Source organism: Silene latifolia, chromosome X (genome assembly GCF_048544455.1).
Source record: "Silene latifolia isolate original U9 population chromosome X, ASM4854445v1, whole genome shotgun sequence".
NCBI classification, from domain to species: domain Eukaryota; kingdom Viridiplantae; phylum Streptophyta; class Magnoliopsida; order Caryophyllales; family Caryophyllaceae; genus Silene; species Silene latifolia.
The window spans coordinates 61,259,606-61,287,078 of record NC_133537.1 but is presented as its reverse complement, the minus strand read 5'-3'; the positions used below and the strand labels follow the sequence as shown (position 1 = coordinate 61,287,078).

The following is a 27,473-nucleotide window of genomic DNA, read 5'->3' as shown; positions in this document are numbered from 1 at the left end:
GCTTACTGGACTGAACTTGGGAAAATGTCTAATTTATGCTTTTAACTTTTCAGAGATGTGGAAGATTAGATGATCAAATATCACTCTTGAGGCACAAGCTTTACTTGATAGAGAAAGGTGTAGCCTTTAATGGGAAGAGAACGAAAACGGAACGATCTCAAGGGAAGAAGTTTCAGGTCTCAGTAGAGCAAGAGGCTACTCGCTTACCGGTATGAATTTGTAACCAAAAACCAATTCAATTCTTAAATCTATTTGGTTTCGACATGGTTTCTAAAGTATATACTTGAAATATATCTTCACGGTAATTTGGGATGAGCACTAATGCAGCAAAGCAACTACATAGAAGCAGAAGGGCACTCTCAATTGCACCGGACAACAACAAAATGTGCAATTTAGGCATTTGTCTAATGAAACAAAGGAGGATCGTCGAGGCGAAGGAGACTCTCCGACGAGTGAAGCCCGCTATGGCAGACGGGCCAAGAGGAATGGACTCTCACCTCAAGGCCTATGAGAGGGCTCAACAAATGCTTGCAGATTTGGAGTCAGGGATGATGAAGAAAGAAGAGGACTCTGTTATAGAATAGAGTAGGCTATTCAATACTTTCTTGGGATCTTCCTCTATTTGGCAACCTCAACTTTGTAGAGAAACCTATTTCTCCTCGTCTAATATCGCGAAAACAATCAAGTAACCATAAAAAAGTAAAAAAAATTGTAATTGAAAGTACATGGATGTAATGATGGTAGAACTTATTTCATTCGTTACTTACTCAATCCTCGATTATTTCTGGTGTAGGTGAATATTGTATTTCAAGATTACAAATGTAGTTATGGCTAAACAATTTCTTTAGGCTCTGATATAATTCTTGGTAAAGTGTGATATTGTTTCAAATATCATGTGATATTTTACTTTAATGGTTGCGATATTGTTTCTCATATAACAAAAGTGGATAGGGATTTAAAAATCCTTTTTACTTCAATATTGTTTTGTGTATAGTGTGATATTGTTTCTAATTACTTGTGGTATTTTATTTACCTGTTTGTGATATTGTTTCACAGTAGCACAAAATTGGAGACTCCTTTTAAAATACTTTTAACCGTGATATTGTTTTGTATACAAAGTGATATTGTTTATAAGTACATGTGATATTGTATAACAATATCACACAAGGGTATTGTCTACAATTTAGCGTGATGTGGTGATATTATTTCAGAAGAATGGTGATATTGTTTCAAATCAAGTGTGATATTGTTTACAATAACGTCTGGCATTGTAAAATACAAAAGGCAAATCTTGGTAACACTATATTATTGATTCTGTGGTTTAATGATATTGTTAACCAAAAATGGAGAAAGAATACAAAATTGTTGCCATTCGGAATTACATCTAAGCATAAAAGAATTTGTATATGTGAGTATAATGAGTAAAAAAAGACGATTTTGCTAAGTTGATGATGTAATATAGACTTTCTCAGCATGCACACAAGCTCTTAATCAACATCTGCCAAGTGAAGAAATCTACAACAAAAGAAAACGAAGAACAAAAACATAAATGTCAGTAGTAAATTTAACACATTAATAATAAAACTGTGATATTGTTTCTAATGACTTGTGGTATTTTATTTTAATAGTTCTGATATTGTTTCACAGTATTACAAAATTGGAGAGTCATTTAAAGTACTTGTGAAATAGTGATATTATTTCGTATAATGTGTGATACTGTATCTAATAACGTGTGATATTGTTTCTCATTATCACAAATGTAAAATACAAGTAACAAATCTGCTTGAGGTTTCCTGATAATTGATAAGCAAAAAAAAAAAATACCACAAGTCCTTACAAACAATTTCATGCTATGCCATACGATATATAAGATTTTCAAAGTATGGGAGTCAATATTAGTTCTAATTGCTTAGATTGACAATGAATCAAAATGTTGATTAGATACGCATATATGCTTTGATGATTTAATAATTTATCTTAACATTGAACGAGCTAAATGTGTACCAATAATCAACTTCAACGCTTAACCAAATTTCTAATTCCAAATAATAACAATTACCTTACAATCTACAACACATAAACTCTAAATCCAATCAAATCAATAATCAACTAAATTTGACAATTTATCTCAACCTATAGTGAGCTAAAGGTGAATATATCACATTTTAATCATCTACATCAGCGACTAATCAAATTTTCGTTTAATTGGAAAATATTAGCTTATAATCACCTTATACTTGTAAGCACATAAAAATAAGAAATACAATTAAATCATAAATCAACAAAATCTGACGAGTTATACCTACATATAACAAATTAAATGCAAAAATATCACGTTTTAATCATCTACATCAGCGATTAATCAAGTTTCCGTTTAACTTCAAACATTAACTTATACTCCGTAACTAGTTTGTGCTAGTCCAAATCATAAACCCTAACAATTTCAATTAAATCATTATCTCAAGATTTACTGAGTGTAATCAAATCAAACATTACGTTCAAACAATTTAAATTAACGATTAATCTAAACATACTAGCTTACAATTAGTTGTACAACACAACAAAACCCTAACAAATCAAATAAAACAAATAATCAACAAAATTTGACAATTAATCTAAACATAAAACGAGTATAATCAAATCAAATATAAAAAATCGCAAAAAATTAAAAGAATCGATCAAAAATCAACCTGAAGGAAGGATCTTCTTCAAATCAGCAGCGGAAGGGGATGAGTTTCCGCCCAAAGAAGCCAACAAGTACGCGCAAACAACCTTCATCTTTACAGTAATCAACAAATTCAAATTGATGTTCGAACGAATCGCAAAAACAAAGTGTAGAGAAATCAACTGAAGAATAAAGTACTGAAGTTTGAAAGAAGAAGAGAGAAGTTGGGGGAAAACCTGTTGTTAATTGAGAGTGGAATAAAATCGGCTACGTGTTATGTTTTTTGACCCAGGCTGAGTGTGTTTTTTTTACACTTATCAGTGACTGATATTGTTTAGAAGAACGAGTGATATTTCATTCGTTACTCAATCCTCAAATATTTATGAGTTCTCACCGGATCTTGACTCATATATATATATATATATATATATATATATATATATATATATATATATATATATATATATATATATATATATATATATATATATATATATATATATATATATATATATATGGGAGTTCTAATGAGTCCACCCAAATATAAGTCCCTAAGTCCTATTGTTAGCCATTGGATTAGGAAAAATCAATGGAAGAGATTAAGAGGCTCTTTAGTACAAAAAATATAAAAAAGAAAAATTAATTAGAGAGAGCACACTTTTTATTCTACCAAGACTGATTACGTTCCAATCATAACTACAACTGTCATCACTTTATTTTATGTTCTCACGCATAACCACTTAAACCCTTTCTTCTTCCTTTTGTTTTCATCTTCATTTGTGCAAACCCTTTCTTCTTCCTTTTTTTTTCATATTCATTCGTGCAAACTGTTGCATCTTATTTATTTTGTTTTCACCTTTTGTTTTCTCAAGCACACCGTTTGTTCCTAATCATGTCTCGGCTTCGTTGAACAACAACTTATCAGTAACATAATCATATCCTTTATTTTTTTCATCAACATGTCTTGTATGGATATTGTAGCAGTGGAGAATGGTAAGTTAGTTCTTATCTTTCCTCTTCTTTGTTTAATTTTTTCTTCTTTACTTTGTTTTTTGAAGATATAGTTGAAGCTGTTGATCTAAATTTGCATGTGTTTTTTAGTCTCTGTATTTTTTTTAGTAAATTAGTTTTTATCTTTCCGCTTCTTTGTTGAAGATTCTTATTGTAATGTAATATAGGATTTCGTTAATGACCGAACTTGAAAGCAAAGGTTGTAGGGTTGTTGTCTGTAACAATTTTGATCTGTTAAAGGCGAAAGTGTCATTGTATATTTGTGATGATGTTAAAGTTTTTTGTCTGAGGAATTACAGTTGGATAGATTGAGTTAGGCGTTGATTTTTGTGTAGTTGTAGATTGTAATAAAGTTTCATTTTTTATGTATTACAGTTTCACAAATCACAGTTGAAGTAATTAAATAACAAAGTTTCAGTTTTTGTATTTTAAGGTTTCAAAAATTCCCGTCAGAGTTACATATTTTGGGTGTTTGAGAAAATTTCAGGTTTGATTATTAAAGTGTGATTAAGTTTAATTATTAAAGTTTCATCAAAAGTGAATTAAAGTTTTAGTAGTTTAAGTTAAAGTTACTAATTCATGTTAACTGAATTCTAGTCTGAACTGGAAAAAAGAGTAGTATTAAAGTTTCAGAAGTAGAGAGTTGAAGTTTTGTACAACATTATTAAAGTTATAAATTACAAACTGATTGTAAAAGTATGAAAGTACGGAATCAAAGTTCCAGAAATCCTAGTTAAAGTTACCAATTAAACAGTTGGACTGTAATTACTAGAAGTTAAATGCGAAAAATTTAATCCTATTTAAGTTAGTTTGTTGTTTGTTATTGTTCAGTGACAGATGATGGTACACCAAAAGCACCTGTTACAGAGGAGGAATTCTGTAGGCAGGTGAAAGATGTTTTTACACCGTACGTCGGAATGCAGTTTGGGGATATTGAGGAAGCTATTACTTTTTATAATGTGTACGCACTTGCTATTGGATTTGATGTGCGTAAGTACACGACAAAGAAGTGGCGTGATGACACTATAAAATCGAAGCTTCTGGTGTGTAACAGGGAAGGTTTCACTCCAATAATTAAGGAGAACATAAGTAATGAGGGGAATGAGGTGAAGCAGGAGAGGAGAACTAAGTTAAAGAGAATGGGGTGCAAGGCTAGAATTAGGTTATTTTTTAAGAAAGGTGTCTTATTAGTAGACCAATTTCACGAGGGGCATAATCATGAGCTTGTATCTGTCAAAGATAGAGAGTTTCAGAAGTTATCGAAAAACATTTCGAAGTTTCACATGGGTTTGATTGTCGCAAATTCAAGGGTGAGTAAACTGAATTTATTTATACATCTTTAAATGTTGGTTGATGTTCTTATGCAGTCTTGTAGAGTTTTATACACATTTTCAAAAGTTAAAGAAAAAAAAATTGGCAGTGGAGAGACTGTTGGTGTTAAAGTGATGAATATACTGAGATAAAGTTTCAAACTGAATGCGTATAGCAGTAATTCGTAGTACATTTATTATAGTTTTGTAAATGTTCGTTGTTATAATGAACTCTTCTAGTAAACTGTTAAACTCACAATTTTTAAAATTTCGTTTTTTGGTTGTCTTTGTAGCTAAATATTGGAGCAACAAAGACTTACAGAATGTGTAAGGAGCTTGTTAAAGGTTTTGAGAATATTGGAGCTAGTTTGAATGACTTCAAGAATTTCCAAAGAGACATTAAGTGTTTCGTTCACGAGAGGGATGGACAGCTTTTTATTGATCGTTTCAAGAGCATGGCAGAAACTCAACCAGGTTTCTACTTCGACTATGATGTGGACTCAGATGGTAGCCTGCGTAGGGCAAGTTGGGCTGATGGTATTGCTAGGAGGAACTATGTCGCCTTTGGTGATGCTGTTTCTTATGACCCTACCTACTCGACAAACAAGTACTCAATGGTTTTCACCCCATTCACTGGTGTTGACAACCATAAACGATCCGTAACCGTTTGTTGCGCAATTATTGCAAAAGAAAATCATGAATCGTTTAAGTGGGTATTTGATAGGTTTCTCATTGCAATGGGGGGTAAGGAACCAGAGTATTTAATAACCGATCAGGATCCGGGAATTATGAAAGCTTTTCCCCTTGTTTTCAAGACAACAAGACATAGGTTTTGTATGTGGCATATTATGAATAAGGTGCCTACTAAGTATGGTAGCTCGCGAGACGATTACCAGGATTTCTTAAAGAAATTAAATGCTATCATATGGGACGAGGATCTTGAAGCGGAGGAGTTTGATGGTAAGTGGTTAGAAATAATGGATCAACATATAGTTGGTGATGTTGAGTGGTTTGCTGACTGCTACTTGTGGATACCTCATTTCTGCACCTCCCGCAAACCACCCGGTGATGATTGGGTCGCGTGTTTAATTCGCGGAACGATTTGTGACAGTTTGTAAGATTATCGTCAAGTGATTGCTCAAATATTAAATGTCTACCTCTTAGTTGTCATCTACGTCCCGATACGGTCGTTTTGGCAGTAATTAGAGTACATTCGGAGTCCGGGTCAAAAACCGTCTCCATTTTCTGATAACTGTTAAATCCCGAGTCAGAATGTTCTGGAATGTTCCGGATATTTCTATTCCATATTTCACAAATTTTATCTTTTGACAAATAATATCCCGTAATATTCATAAGATATTCGAATTATTTCCGTCCTACCATAACTCAAACGCGGAAATCTTTCTTCAAATAGAGGAAACCTCCGGGAATGACGCAACGAGGGCGCCGCGCCTCTTCCAAGAGACGCAGTGGGCTGCCGCGCCTCTTCCCAGTGCCCCGTTCGCATGTTTTACGTATCTTTTTCATATCTTTCCGAGATTCACTTCCAAAGAGTCTCCGAAACCCTAATTCCGTCGTGTGATTAGTATAAATAGGAGCTTTCGCTCCTCATATTTCTCACGCGAGTGTCCGCCCTTCTCTTCTCCCTTTGCATTCTAGACTTTGTTCTTACTTATTGGCGCCTACGTGCTTGAACTTTCGACCACGTAAGCTCGGATCTTTCCGGTACCCTCTCTCCGTTGCATGACCGACCAATTTGACCAACTACACTTAATCAACTTAATTAATCAATCGTTTTCCTCTTACGAGGGCACTCTCTTTGCATTCGCGTCGAGCATTCACTAATCGATATCTTAGTCCTTCTCGTTTCGTCAACATGTAAGTCTGAGGGTGTAATCTCTCTCTTTATTTATGGTATTTTATTTTTCGTCACCAATTGTAAGGTTTACGTCGAAAATACCATTAAAACCGATTTCTAAAGCCCTTTGTTAAAACCTTTTTTACGAATTTCCTAGAGATAATCAAGTCGAGAAAAGGCGCAAGAATCGCCGCGCCTCTTGAAGGAGCGCAGCTTCTGCCGCGCCTCTTCGTGAGGCTGCCGCAGTTCCTGCTTCTTTTCTTCTTCGTTTGTCCTCTGTAATTCGTGTTCAAGTTCTTTCCTTTGTTTGTTTCGTCTGTTAATTCTTCGTCGTAGTATCATAATAATTCCATGTATTATAATCATTCATCATTAGTATGTTTTAATTCATCATAAATCCGACTTAAATCCTAAATAATCCGATATTTACGGGTTTTCGTCATTGAATTCAAACCCGGATTTTAGAGATTCAATTTGTTCATATTGAGTTTCTGGAATTCGTCATTGATATAGTTTAATCTGTTTATTCGCATGTTCGTCGCATATTCGTTGTATATCCGTCGTATTTAGCCTAATTGACTTATTTCAATAGAGGACTCATTAATGTTCTTCGCTTTCATCATTATTTCATGTAAATAATCCGTTTCCGGTTCGTCCTATCCATGTTTGTCGCTTTTATGACCATCATTCACATGTAATTAACCTGTTAATCACTTTCATCCGAGTAAATATTACCAATCAATCATTAAATTCACCAATCGACATTAACGATTTGCGCTTCGCCTTCCACAGCCCGAACTCACCCCTTGAACAGACGCAAAGAATCTGGGCTGCGCCTCTTCCAGGGGCGCATCTGCCGCGCGCTGTTCCAGGATGATTTCTGTCCCTGAACTCCGTTTCTGCCTTGACGTAGTTTAATTAGCTTATGTATTAATCTACTACTAATCGTATTATCCCTTCTGTTCTGTTCGTAATTCCTTCTTTTATTTGTTTTCTCAAATTATCCGTTTTAAAGGTATTTTCGACATAAATCGCCTATTCCGTTGTAATTAATGTAATTTCCATTATTGTAATTTTATTATTATTATACCTCTCTCTTTGCTTGTATGCCTTCACATGTAAATGAGCATTAAATCCTACTTCGACATTAATTGTATACTAATTACGTGTTTCACCGACTTAGTTAAATCTTCACATGCTAGGATTAATCTAATGGATGTTGCATTGCATGCATATAGCCGACGATATATCGAGTACGAATAACTTCCCTAATCATTAGTAGAGGCCGCTATCGAGGCGGGCGGGATTAGATGTTCGATCAAAAGAGCTTCCTAATACGTACCCTCACCCCTTACTCCAGATCTCCGTGAGCACCCGTGTTCATTGGCATCCACGAGAGTCATTCTAGACATAGAATGCTAAGGGTAACGATTGCTTAGTGTTCATGTCACTACTTTGTGTCTTGACATGACACGAGGTATTCAAACGGTTCCAATTTCCCATAAAAATTGGTGGCGACTCCTTACAAAAATGCAAACGCTTGTTTTCGACCTTCACCAAGCGCCCCCGTGGGCGGCCCGCTGTCCACAGTTTGGCGACTCCGCTGGGGAAAATATACTTACGTGTAGCCAAGGGTGAAACTCGAACAAGTTTAGGGAATAAGTTTGTACAAGACAATTGTCAGTTTTCATAACTCGGTCTTCCTAGATCGTTTACTCGGCCTTCCTAGGCCCAACCCAACCCATTCGACCAATCGTCCCGTCTAAACGGTCCTAATTCTTATTTGGGGCCTAAGGATGGATAGCGATTGACGTCATCCATACCATGATGCTTACTCTTGTTTGCATCAAGGGCCTTCACTACTTGAGGAAATGGACTAGGAATCGGCCTTACTCTTGTTTGGCACGAGCCTCTCCACAGACTTCGGGTTTGATGGTTCGGTATGGCAACCCACCCTTTAAACCAAAACCCTTCTAAATGCACTCAGCATCCCGTTATAATGTTTGTATAAATGTGTAAACCTTACGTGATCACCATTTCTAAACAAAATCATGACGAATTTTCAGAAATCAAAACCCAATTTCAAAACAAAATTTCGAAAAAAGGGCCTTCAATTAGCGCAAAATCCGGTCAAAACTCTGTCCGTTTGTCGAGTCAAAATTCGGGCCGCAAGCCCATTTCAAAACCTCACTTCGAGTCCACTCCTACAACTACACTACAGTTGACTAGGACACACATTTTCAAAGACCTTGTCTTTCTTCAAAACTCACTCAACACAAGTGGCACACACCCACTTCACGAGTCAAAACATTTCCTCTTTTAGCAAGTGTGATAGAATGGTCGATCGTGTTTTGATTCGTCGCCGATCTCTTATCCAGTTTCCAAGATGCCCGGATCAAGTGATGAAACGAATCTCCAGCAAATTCAAGATAGTAATGATCGAATCCTAGCCGCGCTAGCCCAAATGCAAGTTACCCAAGAGCAAACCTACGACCGCCTTGATCACATCGAAAGCCGTATCTATGACGTAGAGGGAAAGTTGCCTCCCCTTAAAAGTGAAGTGCTACGTAATTCCGATGACGAGTCTAGGGATGAGAATCCTCTCATGGGGATGACTGCAGCTGAGAAAAGACTCCAATACCTAGAGGAGCAATTGATGTACCTTAAGGGGGATGACATTTATAGGGAAAACAATCGCAAGTATGAAGCCGTCAATTCCAAATTGCCAACCAACTTTAGCATGACGGATATCCCTAAGTTCAAGGGGCATGAGAACCCTTTGAATCACATCCGCGCCTTCAAGGATTACATGTCTATCAAAGGCATCAAACCCGAGATGTTCTTAAGGATCTTTCCTTCATCTCTTGACACCATCCCGAAGCAATGGTTCTACACTTTAGATCACAAGAAAGTCGCTACTTGGGAAGACGCCGCAATCGAGTTCTCTAAACAATATGCGGATAATGCCGAGATCCAAGTCAACATGCGTACTCTAGAGGTTCTTACCCAAAATGACAAAGGAGGATTCACCGACTTTCTAAGTAGGTGGAGGAAAACTAGTACTCAACTAGTTGAACGCCCGGATGAGGCTACCGTCGTGGAGAAGTTTGTGGATAATCTCAAGCCCATATATGCCAACCATTTGAGATATCAAAACATCAAGACTTTCAAAGACTTAACCGTATTAGGGACACGGATTGAAGATGACATCCGTAAAGGACTCTTGTCCAAAACGGTAGGTCGAGGATATCAAGGGTCCACAAGTCGTTCATACGGCTCTACTAGCAAGACCGACGAAGTTAACCTTCTCGAGCCATCCAAGAAAACTACCCCACCAAGGAAATTCACAAACCTTGGGGATACGTACTCCAACGCTTTAAAAAGGTTAATGAAGCAAGGTAAACTCCAACCCATTGGACCTACTCCCGAACCCGAAAGGAAGTCCAAGTTTTGGGACGAAAATTCATACTGTGAATACCATAGGGGCAAGGGGCACGACACAGAAAAATGCTACAAGTTGAAACAAGTGCTTCAAGATATGATTGAAGATGGTCGACTTCCAATTCCACCAGGAGGTAAGCCCAACAACACTCAGAATCCTCTTGGAGTTCTAGTGATTACAAGTGATGAATCTACCTTAGATTGCTCACACCTCATTTCTCCCACCGAAAGTGAAATTCATGCAATTGAGAAAGAAAGGCTCTACTCTACTATCCCCCCTACCATTTCCGACTTCATCACATGGGCAAGGAGTGTAGATAGACAAGTATGGGAACTAGAAAACATGGTAACGACCTTGCGCAATCCCAACGCAGTATCTAAAGAACGTGTACCATTGATCTTCTCTCAAAATGCCACTATGCAAGAAGTAGTCACCGTGGTCGATAAACTAGTCGATCAAATCATACGACTAGAAGGTGACATCATGAGAATGAGGGAACTAGCTGCAGTTAATGGGGTTTGGGCCGATGATGATGAGGACGAATATCTCATTGAAAACTCCCTAGTCAAAGAAATAGTCCAAAATGGTGAAAGCCAAGATGTGGATCACCTAACTCGTTCGGGTCGCCCATATCAAAGCACTACTCAAAACGGTCCAACCAACGTCAACACACCAAATGACAGCGAAGATGACCCCACTGATCATTTGCTCAAGCAACTACAGAAGACCAAGGCTGATCTTTCAGTCTGGCAACTAGTGGCAAGCTCATTTCCACATCGCCAAGCTTTACTGCAAGCTTTGGCCAAATTGAATGTGGCACATAACTCCACTCCTGAAGATGTAGTCAACTTGGTCTTCCAAGAATCACCTAAGCTAAGTAATCCTATTACTTTCTCGTATGAAGACTTTCCACCTTTTGGCGCTAGTCACAACCTTGCTCTATACATCACTGTCGTCTGTCTAAAGAAGAATGTGCCAATGACCTTGGTGGATGATGGCTCCGCGGTCAACGTTATACCCCTCAAAACGGCATACAAACTAGGCATGAAAGAGTCGGATTGGACTCCTACAAATCAAGATGTTCGTGCATATGACGGTACGCGACGAAAAGTGGTAGGACTTGCTAACCTAACCATAGCCACGGGGCCGATTGAACGAAAGGTTAACTTCCAAATAGTGGACATTGAAGCTTCGTTCAAAATACTTCTGGGAAGGCCTTGGATTCACGCTTCCAAAGCGGTAACATCCACCCTTCATCAAAAGATCAAGATCCCACTAAATGGCAAAGTTGTGACGATCACTTCGTCACCCATCAAGGCAATAATCGAGAAGCAATCAAACAATCAAGTCCTTGCGGATCCCGTATATGAACTTGGGGGCTTCCAAAGTGTAAGCGTTATAGAAAGTGAGTTGGCACCCTTATACTATAATCCCTACTCTAACTTGGTGGTCAACCACATACTCAAATCCCAGGGATACTTCCCCGGAATGCCTTTGAACCCAATTCGGAAGAATACCTTCGCACCATACAAGGAAGGCAACTCAACAAGGATACCACTTGGACTAGGGTACAAACCCACAAAAGAAGAAGTTCTCGAAATGCTCGCCCAAGTCCAAAATCGCAAGCACGTAGGAGTCCAAATGAGGCCATATCTCCCTACTTTAAACGGATACTTTGTTCAAGAAGGAAGTTCAGAACTCTTTCATGGATTTCCCGAACCTTGGCATTATCTTGAGAGGAAGTTAGCCGGAATCGAGATCTTTCATGATTGCTACTTCATTCCTCCAGAAACGGTTCCTACCGTCAAAACCCGTCAAGCACCTTGCTTCGACGAACAAGCTGTTAGCCTATTGTTTGGAGAAGATCGATTCATTAGGGCCGCGCAAGATGAGATCATTACTATGATACTTCAGGACGATCGCTTCAACCCCACCGCGTTGATCACAGAAACTGACACAAAGCAGCAGAAAGGATGGAGAAAATCTATCAAATGGACCAACAACCAAGGAAGACTCTTCAAGCTCACCACTGGAGAAGGAGAGATGTTCAAAGGAGAACCAGAAGACGACGAGTTCGAGTCGGAGTCGGAGTCGGAGTCAGAGTCGGAGTCTAGAGAAGTCATTAGAGAGTCTACTCCTGTTGTCATCCCCACTCCCTCCGTTTCTCCTAGCTTAGCCTCGTGTAGTCACAGTAATTCGGGAAATGCCCCAATTACTGTCCCTTTGCCGCCACTGACCATGGATCAGTTGGCTTCTTTGTTTCAACTTTACTCAAATCTTAATATGAATAAATCAGGTTCTGCTTACTCTTTGTGTTATCTTGAGTGCAATTCTGTTTACGATGATACTGAGGATGACCAAGACCCAGACTTGACCGAAATACCTCCCTACGTAGCCAAAGAAATACTACAGGATGGGAAAGGGGGACCAGTAATAGAGGACACCGAACCCATCAATGTTGGAACCGAACTAGAACCCAAAGAACTTAGGATAGGGACTACCTTGAGCTCTACCGAAAGGGCCGATTTCATAAACCTCCTAAATGAATTCAAAGACGTTTTCCCTTGGTCCTACAAAGACATGCCAGGGATCGACAGGGATATTGCCGAGCATAGGATTCCGATTAAGCTAGGTTTCAAACCTGTAAAACAGAAGCTTCGACGAATGAGAACAGAATGGGCTCTAAAGATTAAGCAAGAAGTTGACAAGCAATTCAAAGCCGGGTTCATCAAAGTCTCCGAGTATTCTGACTGGGTAGCTAACATAGTACCTGTACCCAAAAAGGATGGGAGAATCCGTGTTTGTGTTGACTTTAGGGACTTGAACAAAGCGAGTCCAAAAGATGACTTCCCTCTACCTCACATTGACATATTGGTAGACAATACTGCAGACCACGCATTACTATCCTTCATGGATGGATATGCGGGTTATAACCAAATCAAGATGGCCATGGAAGATATGCATAAGACCGCGTTCGTCACCCAATGGGGAACCTATTGTTATACAGTAATGCCGTTCGGATTGATCAACGCCGGAGCTACATACCAACGCACCGCAACTACACTCCTACATGACATGATACACAGAGAAGTTGAGGTATCAGTAGATGACATGATCGTCAAATCTAAGGAAAGAGAGGGACATATTGCGAACCTTCGCAAGTTCTTCGCAAGACTACGAAAGTACAACATGAGACTCAATCCTCAGAAATGTACATTTGGGGTAACCTCTGGCAAACTCCTAGGATACGTTGTTAGCCAACGGGGTATAGAAATAGATCCTTCCAAAATCAAAGCTCTGATCGAAATGCCACAACCTCAAACAGAAAAAGAAGTCAGAGGATTCCTGGGAAAAGTACAATACATAAGTCGATTCATATCGAAACTTACGATGATTTGTGAGCCTATCTTCAAGAAACTCAAGAAAACAGACCATACCATGTGGGATGATGATTGTCAAAAGGCGTTTGACCGAATCAAGGAGATATTGGCTAAACCACCAGTGCTCATGCCGCCGCACCGAGATCAACCTCTTGGTTTATATCTCACAGTAACTGAAACCGCCATGGGTGCCATGCTAGCTCAAACTGTAGGAAGCGAAGAAAGAGCTATTTACTATCTAAGTAAGAAGTTCTTGGAGTACGAGTGCAAATACTCACAACTCGAAAAGACATGCCTCGCTCTTGTGTGGGCAACAAAGAAGCTACGCCATTATATGCTTAGCTACTCCGTCAAGATATACTCCAAAATGGACCCCATCAAATACCTCTTCGAGAAACCCGTCCTCAACGGACGTATGGCAAGATGGACTCTGATGCTCTCGGAATTTGACCTCAAATATGTGCCACTAAAAGTTATAAAAGGTCGCGCCGTCGCCGAATTCTTCGCAGAAAATCCTATCAATGACGCACAAACCATAGATACTTGGTCATTTCCCGACGAGGACATACTTCAAACTGATGTAGACTCCTGGGACCTATACTTTGACGGAGCATCAAACTTAAGAGGGTTTGGGATAGGAGTGTTGCTCATTTCTCCTGAAGGTGAGCATACACCGATTGCTGTCAAACTCGACTTCGAGGTGACAAACAATGCTGCAGAATACGAAGCTTGTCTCATTGGACTACAAGCGGCAGTAAGCTTAGGCATTAAAAACCTCCGAGTACATGGGGACTCATCACTGATCATCAACCAAGTTACAGGATCCTGGAAAATCCGAAGCGAAAGCCTCGCACCCTATCAGGCTAGGATAGACCAAGTCGCTCAATTCTTTGATCACGTAACATACCTACACCTACCTCGGGAGGAAAATCAATTTGTAGACGCTCTTGCGAAACTTGCATCTTTGATAAATATGCCAGATCACATGGTGGAAATGCCCTTGTGTATCGAACGACGGTCAGAGCCGGCTTATGTCCATCAAATCACCGATGAAGAGGAAATCGCACAAGAGCCCTGGTTCCAAGCAATCCTGAATTTCAAGCTTAATGGTACCTATCCACCGGATATGGACAAAAGGGGACAACGTGCTATACGCCTATTAGCTTCCCAATACATTCTGATGCAAGGAGAATTATACAAAAGAAAACCTCTTGGTGTAGTCCTACGATGCCTTGACCATTCACAGGCACGAAAGGTGATGGAAGAAGTCCACGACGGAGAATGCGGTCCTCACATGAGTGGGCCCATGATGGCAAAGAAAATCACACGTTTGGGATATTATTGGACCACAATGGAATCCGATTGCATCAAATACGTGAGACATTGCCACAATTGTCAAATCTTCGGGAATGTACAACATGTCCCTCCTTCGTTGCTCTACACGATGACATCTCCTTGGCCATTCTCTGCATGGGGAATTGACATAATCGGAAAATAACCCCAAATTTAACAGAGGTCACTGTTTCATTCTAGTGGCGATTGACTATTTCACCAAATGGGTAGAAGCGGCTTCCTACACTAGTCTTACGGCCAAAAATGTGGCCAAATTCATACAAAATAACATCATCTGTCGATATGGTTGCCCACATGAGATCATTAGCGATAATGGGTCATATTTCCAAGCTGAAACCGAGCAATTGCTAGCCAAATACAAGATTAAGCATCACCACTCTTCGCCCTATAGACCACAGACTAACGGCGCGGTAGAGGCAGCAAACAAGAATGTTGTCACAATTCTCAAGAAAATGATTGACAACTATAGAGATTGGCCAAGCAAGATACCTTTCGCCTTATGGGGGTACCGTACATCTGTCAGGACGCCCACTGGGGCTACTCCTTTCTATTTGACCTACGGCATGGAAGCCGTACAACCAGTCGAGCTAGAGATACCATCCTTGCGTATTCTACTAGAAAGTCAAATCCCGGAGGCCGATTGGAAGAAGGATAGGTATGAAGAACTCATCCTCCTGGATGAACGTAGGCTACGCGCCTTACATAATGTCCAAACATATCAAGCACGTATCAAACGAGCTTTCAACAAAAGGGTTAGGCCAAGAAACATCAAAGAAGGAGACTTAGTACTCAAATCGGTTAGAGCTCTTTTACCTGTCGACCCACGGGGAAAATTCAAACCTAACTGGGCCGGACCATTTCTAGTCAAATCCATACTCCCGGGGGGTGCGGTTAGAATCACAGACCTAGATGGGAATGAGTTTTCAAACCCCACAAACCTTGACCAATTGAAACGGTACTATGCCTAGAATAGGACAAAAACGCGCCTCGCGTAAACCCATGTGTCGCTCTTGTGACACTAAATAAACGGCCCCTGGCCAAGCCGAAATAAGCTAAATGTCACTGTGCTCTTGCATTTTGACAAGTTTGTCATCCTCATATCATCAAATAAACTAAATTCGCACCTCCAGAGTAAGCAAAAGCTCATGCTTATTTTCTATGTTCATTACAAGCTCTTGCTTCGAACAATTATTCTTTTACATTTACTCGAACTACGCACAAGGGTTTGATTTCGCTTTTTAAGTGAATACGTAGGCAATCCTTCACGGGATTCAACCCATTATATCTAAAAATGTAAATAGAAGGACATTTGCATTGCATTTGAAATTCGACAAGAATAATAAGTGGAAAATCTCAACGGTTTCATAACCATTTAACCTTTTTTATTTCATTCACTTTCTAATAATAGTAGTACGTTACATAATAAAAATAGAATAGGCTAGGATTCTAAAAATCCCTCCTTTTTATTACAACAACAATAATAATAATAATAATCAAATAATAAATAAAGACTCGGGCTATTCCTCCATCTTCCCCTTGCCCTTGTCATTCTTGTCATATTTCTTGTCACGACCTCGAGCCGGGCGCTCTTGCACCACTTCAGACCTAATCACCAACGGTCTTTCTCGAGGCCTGACTCTGCCATTCTTGCCAACCACCATTTCCGCAACAGGAGTAGTCTTTGATTTCTTTGAAGGATGAATGACTTGAAACCCAGCTTCTTCTTCTCCCTCTGTCAGATGCTTCTCCTTCTCTTTCTCTCCCTCGCGCACCTTGTAATCAACAGGCTCGCGTTTCCTCAGTCTCTCGCGCTCTTCCGGAGTTGCAGCCTTTCTCCACCTCAGATAAGAGTCTGACACCCACAAAGCATTGGTGGAGAAGCTCAAGAACCACATGTTTCTTTGGGCCCATTTAACAGCCCACTCTCTTCGGCTCTCTCTAGTAAGCGCCATAGCAATCTGCGGGACGGTGTCAAGCCTAGGGATCGTCTGTTTCAACCCAACTTGCCTCATCAGTCTTTCCGGAAAGATGCATACCATAAACTCCAATCCAGGAATGCGCACGGACCTAGTGGGATCCAAAGAAGACACTCCAGTGACAGACTTGAGGTGCCACCACGGTACAACCCACCTAATCAACGGACCATCGTCATTCTTCAGCTTGTTCTTCCAATAATCGCAGACCCGAGTGAAGTCCACCATGTACAACCGCGTCCTCATCGCAATCGAACGGGAATGATAGGAAAGTGCATGGACTGGGGGCTCGATCAATCGGAGCCGTTCCATAAGCCAAACCTACCAAGAGCAGGTATTAGACATCGGAAAAAAAAAAAAAAAAAAAAAAAAAAAGAAACGAAAAACAAAAAAAAAGAAAGAAAAGATGATGTCTTTTACCTGTAAAATGACGGGACTCCCCAAGAACGGCAGATCGCGGTTGGATTTCCTATTATCCAAACCCAAAATGATCTCTCCTAAGCATAAGCAAGTTGGGCTCCTGCGCAGGTCCATTTGCTCAATAAGGCTCAAAAGACGGGGATCACCTCTCAAGTCTTCGTCAACGTGTCCCTGGAAGACGTACACGTGCAGCAAACAAAAGCCATATGCCCTCCTCCTAGCAACATGAGAAACGGTAGGGTCGGCCCTGTTGATGAATCGGTCTATAAAATCCAACATCCTCACGCCTTTCGGGGTAACTAGACGATCCACCTCAAGTCTAGTCAGTCCAAGCAAGTCTCTGAATTTGCTCTTGTACCCTTGTGAAGTAGAAGGGATGGCGGGTAAATGTTCGGGTCCCACCCACCAATAGCACAATTTCTTCAGAAATGGGCAAATATCACCTCCCGGGAACGCGAAAACATGATAATTTGGGTCCCAATAGTCAAGGCAAGCATCCAAGAACGGTTTTACTACCTTAATGAGTTTCAAACTCAACAAAGACCCAAGGTTATAAGCACCCATGTCGTGCTTCTCCATATTCGAAAACTCGTTGGTCCATTCCTTCAAGCGGATCTCCAAAGTATTCATAATGACAATTTTCTCTTGAAGATTTATTTTGAGAGTTTTATGTGAATAGACGAGGAGGAGACGGAAGAATTGTGTGAATTAACGCCCGTCGACGCTTCTATTTATACTAATTGTCGTTTCCAAAAATCCGCCGTAACGGACTGCGTGGGAACAAAGCGCAAAGACTCCGCGCCTCTTGAGGGACGCACTCATGCTGCGCCTCTTCCCCGCCTCACTTCGTGATTTCCGCGTTGGATCTTTCCTAATTCTATAACGAATAATTTCCTATTCCTACGGGATTTTATTTTGGTAAATACGAGCAGTTTACCATGTTTCAAGTTTCCTAATTTCGCGGGCACGCATTTCGAGACGACATCGACAATTCGCCATTTTACCACATGTGCACATTTTCATTTTAGGAAATACATTTCATTTCATTTTTTTTTTCCAATTCATCATTTTAGGACATAATTTCCATTATAATTCATTTATTTTACCAAATTTCGACACGTATATATTTCTTCTTTTTATTTTCTTAATTTCATTTCCACATTTCTAACTTACAGATTTCTTTTTCTTTTCTTTTTTAGGGGGGTAACCCTCCCTACCGTCCGGTCATTTCCAGCAAAATTTTTGCTTTTCCTCGTGTTCTTTTGCGTCTCATTTTGCGCTGATTAAAGGCCTTATGTATATAAAATGTATGTTTTGCGCGACTTCTATGTAAATTTCGGCGATGACGGCGCAAAACCGTTATCTACCAAACTGTTCAAGAACTAACCCGCAGTACAAGCAAAACAACCCAAAGAAAGAAAGGCACTCATGCCATCGTATATACACCAAACAGAGCAAATGTACAAGCAACCGGGGCTTGCGCCCGAACAAAGTCCAAAAGACCAAGCAACCGGGGCTTGCGCCCAAACAGTCCAAAAATGTTTCAAAATCAGATGTCCAAATGTACAAGTCTACAAAACTACACGAAACTACTGCTGGCGCCCTCCAACTCGGCAACTCTCGCCACCGAACGGCGATCTCGGCGTCCGAACCTTGAGCTCCCTCGGCAAGCGAGCGCTCCTCCCGAGATCGGGTCAACTCTCGCTCCACTCGCGGTCACCACAAACAAGAACAAATTGGCTCATGTCAATCGGTTCAAGCAAGATCGAAAATCAAAATAAAAAAAAATCAAATAAGGTTCATACCGACGACCTCGACCACCGACGAGTGCCTCGATGGCGAGTCCCGCACTGGTTGGCCATCCTCCATAGCGTCACGAACCGGGACGGCGCGACTCGCACTATCAAAAGAAATTCTCAAAAATTGAGCAAACTCAATCAAATGTGTTCTTACACAAAAGTCATACAAGTTGGAGGCTTACCCTCCGAATCGATCTTTGCCAATCATCTAGGCCAAAGATCCGTCACGCCTACGTCAAAGTCACGCAACTCGAGATCGTCGTCCTCCCGGTCCGCATCGGTGTACTCGAGGTCTCGGGGTACTCTGGGGGCTCGATGCCCGCCGCCTCAACCTCCTGCAAAGGCAAATAGCTCTCATTAGTCGATGATCCTTCGTCGCAATTCTCAAAATCAAAATCAAGAAAAAAGTGAAAGATACTCACCACTACCGGCCAGTACGCCAACCTCCCGTAAAGGAACGCCGAGTAGTCCTCGCCAGCGAGAAGAAGGTCGTCGCCACCGGCACCGCCAAGTCCGCCTCCCTCTCGGCCTCGTAAGGCTCCCTAAACATCGTCCCCGGGAGGATCGACGGAACCGTCAACACGTCCCGAGAGCACCGACGAGCCAACCGCTCGCCCAAGTACCACACAGACCCATCGACGTCCTCAACGAAGCGACTCGGGCTCCTAGGTCGAAGGACCTCAGCAACAAAAGGGGGCGCTCCAGCGTACTCCGCCCAAGGTCTGGGCACCCACTGTAACAAGATAAGGCACAGATCATTCCTATGATCAATTAAAAGCAAAGTATAAGAAGAGTAAATGAATACAAATGGGATACTCACGCTGCTCAGCTGAAGAGCGTTCACGTCCCGCCGGTAGACATTATGAGAAGAACGCTTGCTCTTCGTCCGGCACATGACCCAATCCCTCACCACGGGATAGGCCCTCTCCAACGGCTCCGTCCTCTTGGGCGCGAGGCCCGGAAAGTAGGAGTACACCCACGCCTGTAAAACAGGATAATCAATGACGATCTTTCGTGATTTGATAAAGAAAGGAATTTACTTTGGTCTAAAGGAAGGTTCATACCTCCAACAGTAGCCCAGGTCCGACAGCGCCAGGAGAAGTCCCCTTCTCCATCAACTCCGGACGAACCATGGCCCTCATGAAGCGGATGAGGACCGCAAAACCAAGCATTGACCCGGTCCCAACGCCCTAGGGAACTCGGGTCGAAAGAAAGGGAAGGAGCTTCGTCGACACCTCTCGCCCTTGTCTCCGAGGTAAATCGAAGACAAAACCACCAAAGCCACGTACGAGCCCTCCGCTCACCAGACAGGAGGAGGAGGAGCCGTCTCCCTCCCGTCAATCGTCACCCGCCGCGGGTCTTCCCGCAAAGTAGTCTCGAACGTAAGTACTGGGTACCAAACCCGATCGCAACAGACCTTCGGCGACAAGTTCCAACCGATCAACCTCCTCGCCTCGGCCGAGTCCGCCCTCATGGCGCTCTCCGCCACACCATCTCCTCGGCCCCACACGGCGGACCGTAAATCATGCCGTAATCCTCCAAAGTGACTCCCACCTCACCAAAAGGTAGGTGAAACGTGGAAGTCGTGTCCCCGACGGTCCAAGAAAGCGCGGACCAGGCTAAGGTTAGCCCGCAACTTCCTCTTCACGATATCCCTCCGGACTCAACCGGAGGACCGAACGCTCCACGCTCGATCATGGCCCTCTTCTCCGCCGACAGCTGCTCGTAGTGCTCCATCGTTGTCGTGTAACCCGAGAACGACCTGATGTTCCCGGCCTCCTATTATGATTTGAAACAAAGCTATCTTTAGTTTTGAATGAAATTCGAAAGAAATTTGGACAAAAAAGAACGAAAGAGGATGAATAATGAGTAGTGAATTCTTATTACCAAGCTCTTCACCGTCCTGTAGGACAGGTGACCCTCTGCAGCCCACACGAGGTGTCTACTCTCCCAGGTCTCAGCCCACGCAGGAGCTCCTCTCAGCTGACGACCTCCTCGCCCGACGTTGGCCCGTCTCGGGGCCTCCTCCTCCTCGGCGGCCTCCTCCTCGTGAGCCTCGTCTCCAGCAGCCATCACCGCAGCGGTGAAGGCCTGCTCTAAAGCCTCCTCAACAACAGCGGCGTCTATCTCCATGGGAGCTCTCCCAGAAGTAGAAGCCTCATCACCTGCAACGTTAAAGCAAATTCAGGCCGCGTCATACGACGACAAGCCTTTGTTAAGGGGTTTTCAAGCCTTCAAAGCCCTGAAACTACTCCTCCCGTGCCATCCTTGGCCACGTTCCCGTCAACCCGGTCACTCATGCGATAAATTGGGTCAAGTCAAGTCCAATTCGAAGCCTAGTTCTAAGGTCGAGTCGGAAATTCGGCAGCATTTCGCTATAACGGTGATTATGCCCTAGAGAGGTGTCCTGAAAAAGTTGTCACGAACCAAAATTCCGAGAAGGTAGAAAGTTTACCCATCATTCAAGGATCCCAAATGTCAAATTTCATCGCCAATGGGCAATCCTAAGGCTATTTTCGAAGCAATTTACGGTTCAGCTGTAAAACCGTCTCAAAATTCACTCAAGGGCTCAAAACTTGATGAAAATTCGAAGTGAATGCATGGTTGTGTTCCTAACACTACCTACTATCCAGTTCTAACGTCAATTTGGCAAGTCAAGTCCGTTTGGGGGAAAAGCCCCAAATTTTCGATCAAAAGGGTCGAAAACCCTAATTTTCGCGGCTCAAAATTCGACGAATGAAGAAGATTAATGCAAGATCAAGACACATACCTCGATTAGTCATGTTTAAAGCAAGCTTTTGAATTGTTTCATGATTAATGCGGAAATGGTGAAGATTTGAGAGAGAAATCGTGTGAATTGTGTTTCGAAATAATGAACATAATCCCTCTGATTTCGCGTTTTTACGCAGGAAAGCCAAAATTGGGGAAAAGACGCAGCAGGCGCTGCGCCTCTTCCAAGAGACGCAGCTCCTGCTGCGCCTCTTCCTTCTGTTCCCTCCACATGGATTTTCAAAAATTCGTTATAGGTTCGTTATTTGTGGGCCCATCTTTGGTGCGCCTCTTCCTCGATGTTATTTTACTCTTTTGGTCCGTTCGACGATTTTCTTTCGTTCCGACTCGCATTTCCAAGCCAGTAGCGGACTGTCATTCCTTCCAAGGCTCATTTTGCTTGTCGCAACAAGCATTTACTCATTTACAAAATTTGACACACCTTCATTATGTCTCAAGCGAGATTCCCAGCCGCGTCCGGCCACTCAATATTTGTCCCAGTAAGCATATTTTGCAGCATATTGCTCACTCAAGATTTCTACGATCAAGATGTTCCTAGGTCGTCAAAATATTTGTCCCCAGCGCAACAGTATTTTGCAGTATTGCTCACTCAAGATTTCTTCCATGGCGATCAAGATGTCCCTAATCGTCAATATATTCCCCAACAAGAGTTCGCTTGAGACCGACGCAAGCAGATTCAACCTCAAGTTTTGCAAGAGTTCGCTTGAGACCGACGCAAGCGGATTCCCCAGCAGTTTCTACCGACGTCCTGCTGCTTTCGATATTTATTCCTCACGGAGTTCGGCAAAGGTGTCATTCTCCCAAAGCATCTCGAGAAAGAAGTTTCTTCAAGATCCTGTGACCCCTAATGCCTTCAGACACCAAGTTATCTTCGGACCAAAGAGTTTTGCCGAAGCGTCTTGATCCCGTTTCAACCAGGGGTATCTCGGGTATGGTCTCTTCTTATGGTCGGGCCTCCTTACGTAGTCTAATGGACTTTAAACGACCCTCCCGATAAGTCGACAGACTCTAAAATGTTCCCGACGACAGGTCCTTGGCTCAGACCCCTTGAGCCGCCTCGCGTCGCCATAGTCGTCAGGTTGTAATCTTCGATTGACCTGATGGCTATACTTTTACTTTCGCCTTGTCCAAGCCTCAGTCAAAGTGGGGGCTCTGTGGATACCTCATTTCTGCACCTCCCGCAAACCACCCGGTGATGATTGGGTCGCGTGTTTGATTCGCGGAACGATTTGTGACAGTTCGTAAGATTATCGTCAAGTGATTGCTCAAATATTAAATGTCTACCTCTTAGTTGTCATCTACGTCCCGATACGGTCGTTTTGGCAGTAATTAGAGTACATTCGGAGTCCGGGTCAAAAACCGTCTCCATTTTCTGATAACTGTTAAATCCCGAGTCAGAATGTTCTGGAATGTTCCGGATATTTCTTTTCCATATTTCACAAATTTTATCTTTTGGCAAATAATATCCCGTAATATTCATAAGATATTCGAATTATTTCCGTCCTACCATAACTCAAACGCGGAAATCTTTCTTCACAGAGGAAACCTCCGGGAACAGACACAAAGACAGCGCTGCGCCTCTTCCAAGAGACGCAGTGGGCTGCTGCGCCTCTTCCCGTGCCCCGTTCGCATGTTTTACGTATCTTTTTTATATCTTTCCGAGATTCACTTCCAAAGAGTCTCCGAAACCCTAATTCCGTCGTGTGATTAGTATAAATAGGAGCTTTCGCTCCTCATATTTCTCACGCGAGTGTCCTCCCTTCTCTTCTCCCTTTGCATTCTAGACTTTGTTCTTACTTATTGGCGCCTACGTGCTTGAACTTTCGACCACGTAAGCTCGAATCTTCCGGTACCACCTCTCCCGTTGCATGACCGACCAATTTGACCAACTACACTTAATCAACTTAATTAATCAATCGTTTTCCTCTTACGAGGGCACTCTCTTTGCATTCGAGTCGAGCATTCACTAATCGATATCTTAGTCCTTCTCGTTTCGTCAACATGTAAGTCTGAGGGTGTAATCTCTCTCTTTATTTATTGTATTTTATTTTTCGTCACCAATTGTAAGGTTTACGTCGAAAATACCATTAAAACCGATTTCTAAAGCCCTTTGTTAAAACCTGTTTTTACGAATTTCCGGTAGATAACCGTCGAGAAAAAGGCGCAAAGAATCGCCGCGCTCTTCGAAGGAGCGCAGCTTCTGCGCGCCTCTTCGTGAGGGCCGCCGCAGCCTCGCTTCTTTTCTTCTTCGTTTGTCCTCTGTAATTCGTGTTCAAGTTCTTTCCTTTGTTTGTTTCGTCTGTTAATTCTTCGTCGTAGTATCATAATAATTCCATGTATTATAATCATTCATCATTAGTATGTTTTAATTCATCATAAATCCGACTTAAATCCTAAATAATCCGATATTTACGGGTTTTCGTCATTGAATTCAAACCCGGATTTTAGAGATTCAATTTGTTCATATTGAGTTTCTGGAATTCGTCATTGATATAGTTTAATCTGTTTATTCGCATGTTCGTCGCATATTCGTTGTATATCCGTCGTATTTAGCCTAATTGACTTATTTCAATAGAGGACTCATTAATGTTCTTCGCTTTCATCATTATTTCATGTAAATAATCCGTTTCCGGTTCGTCCTATCCATGTTTGTCGCTTTTATGACCATCATTCACATGTAATTAACCTGTTAATCACTTTCATCCGAGTAAATATTACCAATCAATCATTAAATTCACCAATCGACATTAACGATTTGCGCTTCGGCTTCACACCAGAACTCACCCTTGAACAGACGCAAAGAATCGCTGCGCCTCTTCCGCAGGGCGCGATCTCTCGCGCTGTTCCAGATGATTTCTCACCCTGAACTCCGTTTCTGCCTTGACGTAGTTTAATTAGCTTACGTATTAATCTACTACTAATCGTATTATCACTTCTGTTCTGTTCGTAATTCCTTCTTTTATTTGTTTTCTCAAATTATCCGTTTTAAAGGTATTTTCGACATAAATCGCCTATTCCGTTGTAATTAATGTAATTTCCATTATTGTAATTTTATTATTATTATACCTCTCTCTTTGCTTGTATGCCTTCACATGTAAATGAGCATTAAATCCTACTTCGACATTAATTGTATGCTAATTACGTATTTCACCGACTTAGTTAAATCTTCACATGCTAGGATTAATCTAATGGATGTTGCATTGCATGCATATAGCCGACGATATATCGAGTACGAATAACTTCCCTAATCATTAGTAGAGGCCGCTATCGAGGCGGGCGGGATTAGGTGTTCGATCAAAAGAGCTTCCTAATACGTACCCTCACCCCTTACTCCAGATCTCCGTGAGCACCCGTGTTCATTGGCATCCACGAGAGTCATTCTAGACATAGAATACTAAGGGTAACGATTGCTTAGTGTTCATGTCACTACTTTGTGTCTTGACATGACACGAGGTATTCGAACGGTTCCAATTTCCCATAAAAATTGGTGGCGACTCCTTACAAAAATGCAAACGCTTGTTTTCGACCTTCACCAAGCGCCCCCGTGGGCGGCCCGCTATCCACATTACTCTATAAGGAAGCAGTGGGTGATGGCCCATTGTAAAGACTTGAATATGGGTGCTGTAATGAGGACGACGCAGAGGTCAGAGAGTGAGAACAGTTTTTTTAAACGGTTTGAGCACAAATCTGGTACTTTGGTAGAGTTTTGGATGCGCTTTGAAAGTGCTATGGAACAACAAAGACACAATACAAAGAGACTTGACAACAAAAACCGACAATCAAACCCTAAACTGTCTACTAAGTTGGCAATAGAGAGTGAGGGGGCAAGGGTTTACACACATGACGTGTTTGAGGAGTTTCAAGAGGAGGTGAAGTACTCCACTGATACATGTAGTTGCAAGGGTTTTGTGGTATTGGGTAACTTAGAGGTGAGTACCGTGATGGATGCAGAGAGAAGCCGTAATTTTGAAGTTCAATTTAACCCAGGTATGACTGTGTTTGGAGTTTATTTTATCAACAAGTAATAAAGGTTAACTCTGTAAATTATAAAGTTTGCTAAAAGTGTAAAAAAGTTACAAACCATGTTAATGTTCATTATTCACATACTGATACAGTTTTTGAAATTATAAATTTGTAAACAGTGCACTTAAAGTTAAATTTTTTTGTTTGTTAGAAACTATGTTAATGTTGGTTGTATCCATGTTTCCTTCCAATTAATAAAGTTATAAACCGTGAACGTAAAGTTAATTTTTTTTTTTATGATGACACAGGTACACTCGAGGCGAGATGTACGTGTAGACTGTTTGAGCGTAGGGGACTGCTATGCAGACATATAATTTGGATTTATTTGGGCAATGGTGTAAAAAAAATTCCGGAATATGCAGTTGCCAGGAGATGGACGAAAGATGCTGTGAGGGGAACTGAGTGCATTTATGACGGGGAGGAAATTGTGGACATGGATATCATCGACGCAAAACAACTTGAGATGACGAAACTGTGGTCAGAAGTTTATGAGACCGTTGGATTAATTGGTGGCAGAGATAAGGAAGATGTTGAGAGCCTTTCCAAACTAATTAGAGACTTTCGGGAAAAGCTATTACTGTCAGTTGAGGAACTGAGTAAAAAAGAAGAAATGGAAAAATTACTTGGTTGTAAAGCAAGTAAGGAGATCACTATACTACCACTTAAGTATTCGAAAAATAAGGGTAGTGGGAAAAGGTTATTGTCTAGGAAGTCGAAGGCGATTGCAATTGTAAGTAAGTCGAAACGGATGTGCAATAATTGCAAGCAAATGGGGCACCACGACAAGAGGAACTGCCCTAACCCGTTTGCAGAGCGTCCACCACAATTGTAAGAATCAAGTGAAGAAGAAGAAGAGGAGGAGGAGGGGGAAGAGGACGAAGAGGAGAAAGAGGAGGGGGAAGAAGAGGATGCATCAGACGAATAGATTTTTATGGCTTAGGAGTTGGAAAACATTTCAGTATTGTTTAATTGTTTTGCATTTGAACTTTGAATAATGTATTTTTTGCATTTAACGTTTGCAACTGTTGAAATAAAGGTTGAACAGGCAATCTGAAGGTTTTATTATATTTTGTGGGAGGTTAAGAAATACTTTGATTTAAAGTGACTAAATTTGTTAATTGAAATTTCAGAAAACAGTATTAAAGGTACACTTTCTGTCGAAAATGTTTGATCTTTAAAGTTTTATTGTCAGTGAATTGAAGTTGCGTAACATGTTGTTAAAGTTTACGAAATTAAGAAATTGGAGTACAAATGAAGTAAGTATTAAAGTTTCACAATTAGTAAATTGAAGTTTCAGAAAACAGTATTAAAGTTACACTTTCTGTGGAAAAGGTTTGATCATTAAAGTTTTGTAATTAGTGAATTAAAGTTTCGTAATTTGTTGTTAAAGTGTACGAAAATTTAAAACTGGAGTACAAAAAAAGAAAAATATTAAAGTTTCAGAATTTG

At 41.3% G+C, this 27,473-nt stretch overlaps 1 protein-coding gene across 1 annotated transcript; it reads left to right on the top strand.

The window, feature by feature from the left end:
* Positions 1–3,624: 3,624 nt before the first annotated feature.
* On the top strand, positions 3,625–26,856 carry LOC141617453 (protein FAR1-RELATED SEQUENCE 5-like). The gene is made up of 5 exons (XM_074434649.1): positions 3,625–3,658; positions 4,508–4,986; positions 5,280–5,946; positions 25,704–25,988; positions 26,273–26,856. Exons 1-5 carry the CDS (start codon positions 3,625–3,627, stop codon positions 26,854–26,856), a joined length of 2,049 nt encoding a protein of 682 aa, XP_074290750.1.
* The last annotated feature ends 617 nt before the right edge of the window (positions 26,857–27,473 follow it).

Bases quoted from the DNA above. Each gene is read 5' to 3' on its own strand.
- LOC141617453 (XM_074434649.1), top strand. From the start codon at position 3,625: ATGTCTTGTATGGATATTGTAGCAGTGGAGAATG. The intron at 3,659-4,507 runs GTAAGTTAGTTC...GTTATTGTTCAG, and splicing joins TATTGTAGCAGTGGAGAATG to TGACAGATGATGGTACACCA. The intron at 4,987-5,279 runs GTGAGTAAACTG...TTGTCTTTGTAG, and splicing joins TGATTGTCGCAAATTCAAGG to CTAAATATTGGAGCAACAAA.